Here is a 12,443-nt window from a genome sequence, read left to right on the forward strand (position 1 = left end):
AACATCTTGTCAGAGACCACAGACCTAATGAGGGTGACGGGCATACAGCTGGCTGTGGAATAAAACAAAACAAACACTCATCAGTAACTCCATTAGTCAAGACTCATGTCAGCAGTATATCATCACACATTGTGTATCATCGTGTATATTGATATGTCTCCATTGACTACTATCTGATGCATATCCACAATCGGAAGTTGTGAAGTACACTATTGTCATATTATGGCAGTACTGTTGTAATAATGTCCATACTTTAATACCTGTGAAGATCCGGTTAGAATTGATCTTCAGCAACCCATGTTTTGTTGTAAGAGGTGTTTAACGGAATCCGATGGTCATGCTTGTTGGCTTTACTGACACTTCATTGCGTCCCAGCTTCGTAGATCGATGCTCAAGATGTTGATCACTGGCTTGTCTGGTTACAGCCCGCCGCCATAAAGTTCAATATTACTGAATGCAGCATTGAACAACAAACAAACAAATTCCCTAGTTATGTAGAGGCTGTCATGCATATATATTGACTGGGATATAAAAAACAAATAATCATTATTAACTCCATTAGCCAAGACTCATGTAAGCAGTCTATCATCACACATTGTGTATTGTGGTGTATATTGATACGTCACTATTGAGAAGTATCTTTGGCATATCCACAATCGGAATTCATGAAGAACACTGTTGTGATATTATGGTAGTACTGTTGTAATAATGCCCATACTATTGGGATGCACAAGTTTTTGTTCTTTCGCTTATGGAAGACATCGCTGAATTCCTTGACATTGTTCAGCAGGAGTTCAAGGAATTCAAGGAGGTATATCTCATTTGCTGATTCAGATTCATGCATAGATTCCAAATAGAAACTAACATATGTGTTCAAACAAGGTGTACTTTATATATGTTCACCCAAACTGAAAACTTAATGTATATGTTTTTCTTTCCACTGCATCTACACATGCTGATAACGTAGCTTAGCATTTATGTTTACCATTTGTTATTTCAGTTCAGCATCTATATTAGGTCACCAAGTCATGGTTGTTTGATTTATTGAGCACAACACCAATTTCACCCACTTACTGACTATTGCAGGTCTGATCCCTCCCAGAAATGTGAGACATATGGGGAGGAGGAAGAAGAGGAGGAGATCCTGGGATCCGATGATGATGAACAGGAGGACCCTCATGACTATATCAAAGGTAAAATGTTTTGTCATCACAAATATGCCTGGTCCTATGTCTGTGCCATTGTGAAATAGAAAAGAAAATGAATAACCTCATCCTGACTTATACTATTTACCTCTCTCTCCCTTAAATCGAGATTTCTATTACTCACGTGCACTGGACCCCTTACTGTCTGGTGACTGTCATTCTCGCCATTTTCAGCCAACCATCCCAATTGTGGATTTTTTTTTCGGTGTTCATAATCCAAGCCATCCTATCAAAATTATTAAGTTTTTCACAAAGTGAGGACCACCTCCGTGGTGTAGTGGTTAGCATGTCTGCCTTGAGAGCAGAAGGTCATGTGTTCGATTCCCGGCCGCCACACATACAAGCAGCCACGCATACACATGCATGCACGTTGTCATATGAGCGAAATATTCTTAAGTGCGGCGTTGAACCCCATTTCACCTTAGCTCGCAAAATGAGTCTTGGATAAGTGTTTATTATCTGCCTATTTCTGAAATCTATGGACTTGTGTTTAATGGTGGTGAAAAGTCATCTGTAGGTTTCACATCTTCAGCAAGATACATACATTTTCCCCCTTGAAAACAAATATTGATTCTATGACTACAGTGGTATAAGATATGTTTCAACCGAAGGTCACTCCACAACCTGATGTGACCCAATTCGTGGCACCGGAAAATACATGCTTGATAATTCTGAATGAAGTATTTTTCAACAGGATGACGGTAATTTTTCAGGACAAGTATTGATTCTGATTTGTTAAGTATGTGTTCTGCTGCATCACATCATTGACTTCATATCTAGTTATGTACAGAGGATTGGTGACATGTGGCACATACATCCGGAATCTATACAAGACCTTGTAATTTGATCTTTTTGAAAGGATAAAGTGGGAGGATTGTGCAGTTGATCTAGGGACTTTGTCTATTGCGCGTTAACATTGGTAGGTCCTCATTTTTTCTGCCTGTGAAGATCAGGGTTAGAATTTGTCTTCAGCAACCCATGCTTGTCCAAAGAAAAACTAACGAGATGTTGATCACTGGAGTGTCTGGTCCAGACTTGATTATTTAAATACAGCCTCCATATAGCTGGAATATTGCAGAGTGCGCGTTGATAAAAAACAAACCCAAACTCATATTCTCAGTCAGTGGTATGGCTATTTCTTTCTTGCTTTATACAGGGCTTGACAATTTTGGAATTTTGCATAAAACAAACAAAACAAACATATTTAATTTGACTCACTAAGACAGCTACAAGCAGAACAAAGAAAATATCTGCTGGAACATTGGATCGGGGAATCACAGTCACTCTGGGGAATTCAGAGCTCATCTGAACGAAAATGACAAATTTTAGAACTGTAGTAAAACTTTGAAATATTGGTTTAAAAATAATGGACAAGTACAAGTGTTTGACAAGTTGCCTATTCCTTTTGTACATATGTTACATTTCAACTTCTGACATTATAAAAACCTGAAGTGTGTTTAAAATTAGTGGGAAAAGGCCAAGGTTTTACAACTTCAAAAGAAATCTGTAAGCAATTGTGTTGCCTGGATGATTTTTTCCCCACTATATTTGTACTGTCTTATCTACATCACCAGGGAAAATCTGCTGGAGTCAAAGATTGCTCTTGTCTAAATACTAGAAGAACACTTCCTGAAGATCTCTTTGAAACATTTTAGCCTTTGATGTATATTTGGTGTTGTTTTAAGCATGTTAAAACCAGAATATGCAAATGGCAACTTCGGCAAAGTCTATTTGTCATTCATGACAACACAGCTGATTAGTTTATCGAAATGCTGTACTCGTGTCTTATGTTCATCTACTTCAGCAGATCATGTCAGCTAAAAATGACCCTTATGAAACTTCATCCTTTCTTGGAAACCATTTGTCATGAACCTCATTTCTCTATATGAATTTACCTCCATTCAGTTCTATGTCTGTTTTGTTTGCTTGTTGTTTAACACCACACTTAGCAATATTCCAGCTGTTTGGAGGCAGTTTGAAAATTATCGAATCTGGGCCTGACAATCCAGTGATCAGCTGCATGAGCATAGGCCCATGCAATTTGGATACAATGACATGTGTCAACCAAGTCAGCAAGCCTGACCACCCGATGCTGTTGGTCACCTCTTCCGACAAGCATGGGTTGCTGAAGACCAATTCTAACTAGGACCTTCACCGGTCCAGTTCTGTGTCTGATTGTACCTATTAACATACCTCTTTGTGTCTGTGACTTTTGCTTGTATTCCCTGGCATTGCAGTTTGGTGAACCTAAACTAATTCATCCCAGAGATTCTCATGATCTCAAATTACCCACCCTTATTTTTTATTAACATTATACTGACCAATCAAATGTGATAGGAAAGTGGAAGTGGGTGACAAAGGTGACTTGTAGTGCATAGAAACCAATGCCTTTCCAAGTTGTTGTGAACATGAAGGTATCCTTTCCTTCAGGAAGATCTTTGAGGGAGGGATTACTTTTGCATATCTGTTTCTTGAAGTTGAATTTCTCCTAAACTCTATTCTACTCTGGCCATTGAAGCTGGAATTTGCCTTCTGATTGGTCAGTCTGAGTGAGTAGCGTAGCAAATCAAATTGGCAAATGATAATCAGGGGCAGGTAATTTAAAGATGTAACAACTGCAGGCCCTGGAGATACAGAGATGGTCTTTCCTATCAGTGGCTATTCCTTCTTCAATTTATGGAGAAATAATATTTTTGATTTGTGTAGGTGTATTCAATAGTATTTCCTCTTGAATGAAAAATATAGTCTGCATCTAGGGCTTTTATTACTTCAGCAATCTGAGGTATTCAATAAGGTTGATTCATTTATTGATTCTTTTTTATGCACAATGCACCACACTGTTAAATTCATCAAGTTACTACATGAAATATTTCTTACACAATCTATGAAATAAATCTTTTAGATTTACTTACACTTGAAAAGAATATTGGACCTGTTAGAATCCAACTTGGATTATGTTTTCTCACTCCAGAGTAACAGGAGTTGCAGACATTTTGAAACAATGAATTGCTATTTGTTTTTTAATAAACTGTTCAGCAAAACATTTCGTCAGTCATGGAAATCCATTCAACTTTACAACTGAGTCACAGTGATTAGTGTGATTTGAGAAATGCTAGGTGTATGTAATTACTTCCTAATCAGATTGAAAATCAAATTTCTTCCAACATGACCTACAGCAGGCTGACTTCAGTTACACATTTCAGGCAAGATACAAGTTGAATAATCATTGCATTTAACGACCTCGTCTGACAATTTGCACCAACAAAGGAAGGCAATTCCAGTTGTCCCTTCACCTATTTTGCAATCCTTCCTTAGGGTAGGTAGACAAATCTAATAATTGTCTACAGACCCCTGATCAATTTCTGCATCACAGGCAGTGTGTGAATGTTGAAGCAAGTGAAGGGTCTCCTGCCTGTGCAGCTGGTGTGTACATACATCTTGATACAGATCAATCACTGCTCACCCAAGCCCCTCTCACCCCACTGAGACAAAATGTCTTGTTAGAAACTATGATATTCTCCAAGGTTAAAGTACTAGTGATCATGTTTTTTTAGCATGTTGTGATTTTGTCGCGGCTTTGAGCCTTTTGCTAAACTTCCACTGCCAGGTTGTTGTTTTTTATCTAAGGCTTCCTTCACAGATACGATGACATCAGATGTTAATTCACCTATGGACTTCTTCCAAGTGTCCCTGGGTAATTCTTTTGGCACACGTCGTGCAAAGGTCAAATGTTTAGGTCCGGATATGCAAAAAATAGCATATAGAAAAAGACTTGCATATACATTAATTTTTATGCCATCCCATTTAACTTGGTATGTACCTTCTATGGGATGGGACCCATTTGAAACAAAATTCGTTTAGATATGTTAAATGTAATGCTTCTGGGTTTCGTGTGTCATTGACAGTTTTGGAAGTTAATAAAAGGACATCTGTCTAACAAATCTTACCTTATCATGTGTCAGTTGTATTTATGTCAAGGTCGTTGTTGTCTTATGTCTCGGTTGTGCAGTGTAGTTGTATTATGCTTTCTTGGGATATGGTGCAAAGATTTCTGACAGGATAAACTATGATGGATTTGTTTCATATGGACCATGAAAATATATTTCCTCATATGCTTTGATAAAGTCAAAGTTCAAGGTCACAAGGCTGAACAATCTCTATTGTTGGTTTATGGTTGAACTTTCTCAAGAAAGTATAAATGTAGTTCTATTACAGTTTATTTGTACTGTCCAAAGGATGGTGGCCTTCTTGAAAAGTTTTGGTCAGAGTTGTTTGAGATTGAAGGTCAGTGTTCAGTAGCAATCAGCATGTTGGTCCATATATGTTGGTATATATATATACCAGTCTCTTGGTGAACTGTGCCTTTTGATGATTTGAAATGTTGAAAAAACTGAACAGCATTGATTTTTTCTTCACTGAACTAGTTGCCTCTTACAAGGCCTCTTACGAGGTTTCTTACAAGGTTTGCGGAAGGTTGCGGGTTCGATCCCCGGCCGCGTCATATCAAAAGACGTTAAAATAAGGTACTTGTTGGTCCCTGCCTGGCACTCGGCCTTAATGGGTACATTGACTGGTCAGCTCGGTGTCGGCATAATGTGTCGGAGTGGGGTATTCATGGTTGATTGCGGCATGGTATCTCAGTGAGCTAGCACTATAAACCAGCTTAAGTCTGGGCTAGTACAAGCAGCCACACATACACATGCATGCACGTCGTCATATGAGCGAAATATTCTTAAGTACGACGTTAAACCCCATTTCACCTCATCTTATGGGTTTCACCAATGTGGTTATTGTCTTAGACACATAAGGCTTTCCTCCAATATCAAGCTGTTATGCTGTGATATAACTGAAATTATCCCCAAATCACTCACTAAGTTGTCTCCAGCAAATGTTTTATGTTTTTATGTAATGCTCATGAGACATCGTGTCTGCTTGTTGATGGAATTTGCTCATTGTTAATTTTTGTTTGTAGTTCATTCTGACACACTCAAACTCTTCAGACCATCTGTTGCCCAGTGACAAAGGCTTAGTGTTGATGCTGAAATTGCAATGGAATGGATATTAATTGACTACAAGATGACTCAATTTCCATATTTGCTGTTTTTCAGGCAGTGGTGCATATGTGTGTTTTAGTAGCTTTCAGTGTGAACAGAATGGACAGACGCATGAATATATTGGAGAGAAAAATGACAAACCTGGTCCAGATCCACAAAGTCCTGTCGTAACTCTATAGTTTATCATAGTCTTACAAATGTCGAATGTCGTAATGTTACGAATGTTCTGTGGATCAGGACACCAAATCACAAAGCATGCAAACCATTGCAAACTTTGACAATAAGAGACTACATGTATATCAGGGATTGACTTGGGCCGCAATATCGCGATTTTCTCGCGTCAATTGCTATAAAATCGCACTCAAATTTATCATCTGCAGCGATTTAAAATCTCATCGTGCTCACCTGTACGAATAGAAATAATAAAGTGTTTAAATATATTTTACTGAGAAAGGCTTTGTCATTATTTTGTTCTGTCAAAGATATTCCCGTTGCTTTCTACCTATTTTTAATCTTCGAAACATAACTTCCGGTATGGAACTTCGAATATCGTTACACAGTGCTGTACAAAACGAGATGCGCTGCAAGGAGTATGGTAAACTCTGAACCTCGCAGTACTGTGTTGTTTATGCACTGTATGACGCTGTACAGAGTTCGTGTTTGGAAGTTGTGTTCTGCAACATCATGCCTCCCAAAAAGCATCTGCTAACGAAACCATCGACTTGAAATTGATTAACCCATTCAACACCGTAGGCCGGAAAACCGGCCAAGACGTCACAAGTCCCCAGACACCGTAGGCCGGTAAACCGGCCAGGCAGTAGTCGCATCAAAATGATATATCATATAATTTTAGGAACCTAACTAACGTATGATTTATTTATTAAATCTGTCACTTTTAACAATGTCTGAAAACACTTAATTAAACAAATTGAATAAACAGAAGAATAAAATCAACAACAGTACTCATAAAAATTGTCAAACGTGCATTACAACTTACTATTTCCATCTTTTTTGTGCGATCGTGTAATGTAATTCAAGTGAAATCTCGGCTTTCATCGCCTCAAACTTAGCGCTCGGACACGATGTTTAATGCTAAAATATATGCATGAACCTTTTTTGTCACAGGTCATAACCTAGCCAGATACGACAACTAAGTTCCATAATATATATGTGGTGATTTTTTGCGTAACACGTTCAGAATAGCATGATTTTGCCCAAAACTTTCTGAATCTAAAAGTTTTCGTTTACGAGGATGGTACCCATTGCTGTCTTATGATTGGCTGCCTTAGGTCACATGCCCTATTTTGACCAATCACGATCCTCATAGCAGACTGTGGCTGAAAAGCGTCATTAGAAACCAATTTTTATCCAATAAAATCGCTTCTTACAACTGCGAAAATACTCTTGGCAAGGGTGCAGTGATATTGTTGATGTTCAGAGCTTTCGAACGATACCCGCCATCAAACGAATTGCCTCACATGTTATTCGTACGAAGCTTCCAAAAGGGGGGCATTTCCCACTGTTGTATCACGTTACCGGGCGGAAAGCCACTGGTATCGGGAAACAGACGACCATGCATATTATTTGAGAAATCTGTTTATAACAATTTTCCGATTACGTAAATATGAAAATATAAAAGAAAAAGGTAAGGGGATATTATGACATGTTACAAATGGAAAAAATCGCCGCATTTTTTGCTCCCATCGTGGTTTAACTGGACATTATGAATGTGTAAGCTTGCATTTTCATTAAATATTAACTTATTTACATTGTAGGTGTATTATTTGAATAATATGATAAAAATAAATTTCATATTTATACACAGTAGGATTAGACCTTTCAAATGGTGTATGATATGTAGTAGCAATAATGTTTTGCAAGCTGATATTTTCCTTGATAAACATAGGCTTCATCTATGACCTCAGAGTCTCTGGGAACTTGATGTCATGGTAGTAAATGCCTCTGGTTGACTGGTGTTTAAAGAGTTAAATACATATGACAATGTCCTATTTGTTGTTTATTCCTTTTCTTGTGAACGATCATGAACAGTTAAATCTCATAAGATTTGAAAAAATCTCATGTTTTTGGTCCCATGTGAGATTTTATCTCATATCTTTTCTGAGCCAGGTTTATTCCTGGTATATGTAAGTCTTATATATATAGGGCAAGAAAAATAATTACTGTAACTCATCCAATCTTTTGTTATATAGTTCACCCAGTGTCGTTTTAATCATATCTTAGTTCCCTACTTCTGCACCATGGCTTGTGTAGCTGTAGGGGGCAGTCTGATTTCAATGAGATTTATAGTTCACCTGACTAGAAGGTTCTTGTGACGCATGTCATCTGTCATTAACTTCTGGTATTTGGATCATTCTCTGTAAAAAGCTAGAAGCTGTTGGTCCCTGCACTGGTATCTCATTAAGAAGTCCTGAAAGAATTCAGATGCAATTTTAAGTTACCCTCCTGAGGAAGTCAATTTGACATTCCAAATTATTTTTAAAATAAGCTGAGGTTCCAAAACATGTGGCTCGTAATCTTGCCATCAGTATTTTCTGCTGTTTCTGTGGGTAATTAATTTCAGCTCTCTGAAACATCGAGGAATGTACCATCAATAAGACGTCTGTCCATGTGACACAGTGCAGTTGGTGTTTTTGTGTTCTTTACAAAAAGGTTCAGTCCTGCAGACCCATCTCTGTCAACATGGACATGGGCATGTTTCCTAAATCACAAGGGCCTTCAGTTTGTACTGCTAGAGTTAATCATTGTGGTTGGCAGGAGTGCTACAGGGGCATGTAGTGTTCAAGTGCTTAAGCCAGTTCAGGTTGCCATGGAAAAACACATATACACACAGACATGGACACTTTTGAGAAATATTTGTCCCCTGTGGCAGTGGCCTTATAAGTCCGGGCCTGATCCTCAAAGCGTTTGTTGCACGAGTCTAAAATCTATGTTGAAGAATGAGAGTTGGCCAGAGGAACGCTTCGTGGATTTGGCGCGCCTGTTCTGTCATGTTCATATAAGGCCCAGTTGTCTCAGGCACTGCAGAGTTTTATCCCTTGGGCATGGCAGAATCCTGTGATCATGAGTTTGAATACCATATTTGCCCCTTATTATGATACTTGGTTTGTCAGCACATGATACTTGTGATGTACTTGGGCTTTTCCAAACTGGTAAATATTTCTGACCATCACTTAGATCTTCCTCTTGCATTTTGGCTGAAAATGTGAAATACTGTGAAGCCCAAGTCACTAGCTCAACAAAGCATTGATATTTGAAGATCTGCCACTCACATTATAAAGTTTGAACTTTTCACAACCATGATGAGGAAAACTTTCACTAGTGTCAGAAGCCTTGCTTTTGAGTTACTAGATATGGTATTGACTTCATAAAATTTGTTCTTGTAGGTGGCTACCACCCAGTCAAGATTGGAGACATGTTCAACAGCCGGTACCATGTTGTCAGGAAACTTGGATGGGGACATTTCTCAACAGTCTGGCTCAGCTGGGATATGCAGTGAGTATAGTGAAGCTTTTCCTTTGACATCGACTGGATCTGCACCAACACACTCTGTTGTTGTTACCCTAAAATGTCAGGAGTGGGTAGGTCTGTATCTTCCCTCTGGCAAGAGATTGTACATCTCACAAGCTAGCCAGTTGTATGTCTTTTATTGACGGACTTCATAATGTCAAGACACAACATTGACACAAACAGTTACTGAACGGGTCTAAGTCTTTTTGTTGTTGACATTTACTGTATTATTCTTTACAGTGTTAGAGTGTAAGTTTATTAATGTTTTAATATATGTTTTTATGAATTGTCATTTTCTTATTCCAAGCAACTCTCCTTGTTGACAGAACCATGATTCCACATAGATTTTTTAATCAGAAATAGTCTGCTTTGAATTAGGTTCCCTATGACTAATTTTATATCTTACTTGATACCTGATAGGACTGAGAAAAATATGAATTTGCTACCTGGGTACCAAACTTATTATTACCTGAACCTCTCAAGTTACCTTCTGTAGATCTGCAGACATCCAATTGAGAATTATTTCACCAGACCCCAGCATTTTATATACACATAAACACTAGTCAAGTGTACACTGAAGTTAACTAAAGCTTTATCTTATTTCAGACGTATATAAGTATCAAGACCAAATGCAAACATCAGCAATTTGTGGTTTAACCATGGCGTTAAAGTATATTTTTTTCATTAAATGATATGCAACTAACATCAGTAAGGGTCGTCCTGTGGGTACCCAGGTCCTATTGTAATGACCCACGCAACCGGAATACCAGAGTTACCCTTCCCAGTCGTAGTACCTTTTCACGATTTGTTTAATCTTGGGTAGAGACATAGCATGCTTAGCTAGATACGGAAATTAGCCACATGTCCGTGCTTGCACATTTGGCAACAACTTACAAGTCATCTCTTCAGTCTGGTGGCCATTTTGCCCATTTTGGGCCTTCCGCGGGTTGGTATTTTCCGCAGTGCTAAGAAATTTCTCATGTTATCATGGTACTAAATGCCACACCATCAGAATAGCTGACGGTCAACATAGAACTGACATTTCCCTATACTCAGGAGCACCAGTTCATGACCTTATGGGGATAACACTGTTTGTATATTTTGTGTTGATGATTTATTTGTTCAACAGCATTGCCAACATGTTGCTAGGAAAGAGATCTACAGTAATCACCATAATAAGCAGCCTGGGCTTTCCGGTGCTTATAAAGATTACTTGCTGATTGGTCTGAATATTGTTGCTTGATACAGTTATTTTGCTTTTGAAATTCAAGTCCAGTAATTTCATTATGATCAATGTTCTTGAAAGGTTTTCTCTTGTAAGAAATTAGATGCATTTTTAAATATATATTTGATGTATTAGTCTATTAATGATTTTGAAAAAGTGTTCGGTAAAATAACTGTTACCGTAGAAGTATATATAGCTACATGGCTGTTCATTACAAAAAATTAACCAAGGCCAGTCACGACATCTTCAAGTGATGAATGTGCACACCTTAAGTGGCTTCCAAGGCTATTTTAGTGAAAGCTCATTTCTGAAAATGTGGATTATGATTTTTGTGGCTGGAAATGTTTGGGCAAGAAAAGGGACTTTGAAGAATTTTATCATCTTGGCTTGAAGCATTGCTTTTTCTGTATGATTGGTGCTAATTCAGGAGATACAAGAACACCAGTTGTGTACATACGCCCATGCATACTTATTTCTCCGGGGAATCTCAAGGTCACAACTGTTAGTTTACATAGTCCAGTGTGTACCAGATTTACCAGATAAACACGACTCTACTCGGGAACTAGCTTTCACATAAATTACCACTTTGAAACAGGCTGCACTAACCCCCTGACTTTCTTCTGGGGCAGGATTCAGACATTTCGTGGAGGTGCTTAATTAGTGGATCATCTCAAAAATCTTGCTGCTTGTTGTTTGTTGTAGGTTTATTGGAAGACCCATGTAAATATTGATTCCTTCTGTGGGTTTCAATCTGAAGTGCAGTGCAGTGTTTCTAAGTTTAAGACTTGGGTGGCGATGGTTCATTTACTAGTGTGCTGTACTCCCAACAGCACTTCTGCTATGAACACACCTTTACCCAAGCATTCGTGTAATTGTGTGTTGTTGGTTAGCGCTTCATTTTCAGGTCAGTAGTAGCCCATGATTGACAGTTTGTGTTAAATTGAATTAATTACCTGAAAGGTACTTACATGCTCATTGCTGTGGTAAAATTTCTGACAAATTGCAGTCAGTGGGCTGGACTGGCAAATCTGATAATTTGTGTTGTGGCAAATATCATAATTTGTGTAGTGGCAAATGTACAGACAGTTGATTTTTAATTGTCTTTCTTGAGCAGAAACATGCACAAGCAGGCAACACTGAAAAGAGCATGTTGATAAATCCATACTGAGATTCACATTTGTTCTGTAACACTATCTGGTAAGAAAAGATGTTCATTGTACATCTGGGTTTAATCCTTTTTATGAATGATATTTCATTCAATATTTCCATGTCTGGCATGTCAAGTTAGGGATAAACTATCCAGTCTATGCCAGAATCGGGGCCACTAGGGGGATTGGCTGGTGTTGTAGCCTAGCGGTTAAAGTGTTCGCCTGTCACGCAGAAGACATGGGCACGATTCCCCACATGGGTACAATGTGTGAAGCCCATTTT

The 12,443-nt window shown here is 38.3% G+C and overlaps 1 protein-coding gene across 1 annotated transcript in view; it reads left to right on the top strand.

Annotated features, from left to right (window-relative positions):
• The window catches only part of LOC124283235 (SRSF protein kinase 3-like), a 67,005-nt gene that overhangs the window by 22,845 nt on the left and 31,717 nt on the right, over nt 1–12,443 (top strand). The window contains 2 exon segments of the mRNA XM_046719267.1: nt 1,087–1,193; nt 9,664–9,772. Of these exon segments, the coding sequence (XP_046575223.1) occupies nt 1,087–1,193; nt 9,664–9,772 (216 nt within the window).

The sequence above is a fragment of the Haliotis rubra genome, unplaced genomic scaffold, assembly GCF_003918875.1.
Source record: "Haliotis rubra isolate DU_JTF1 unplaced genomic scaffold, ASM391887v1 Scf311, whole genome shotgun sequence".
In the NCBI taxonomy this organism is placed as follows: Eukaryota; Metazoa; Mollusca; class Gastropoda; order Lepetellida; family Haliotidae; genus Haliotis; species Haliotis rubra.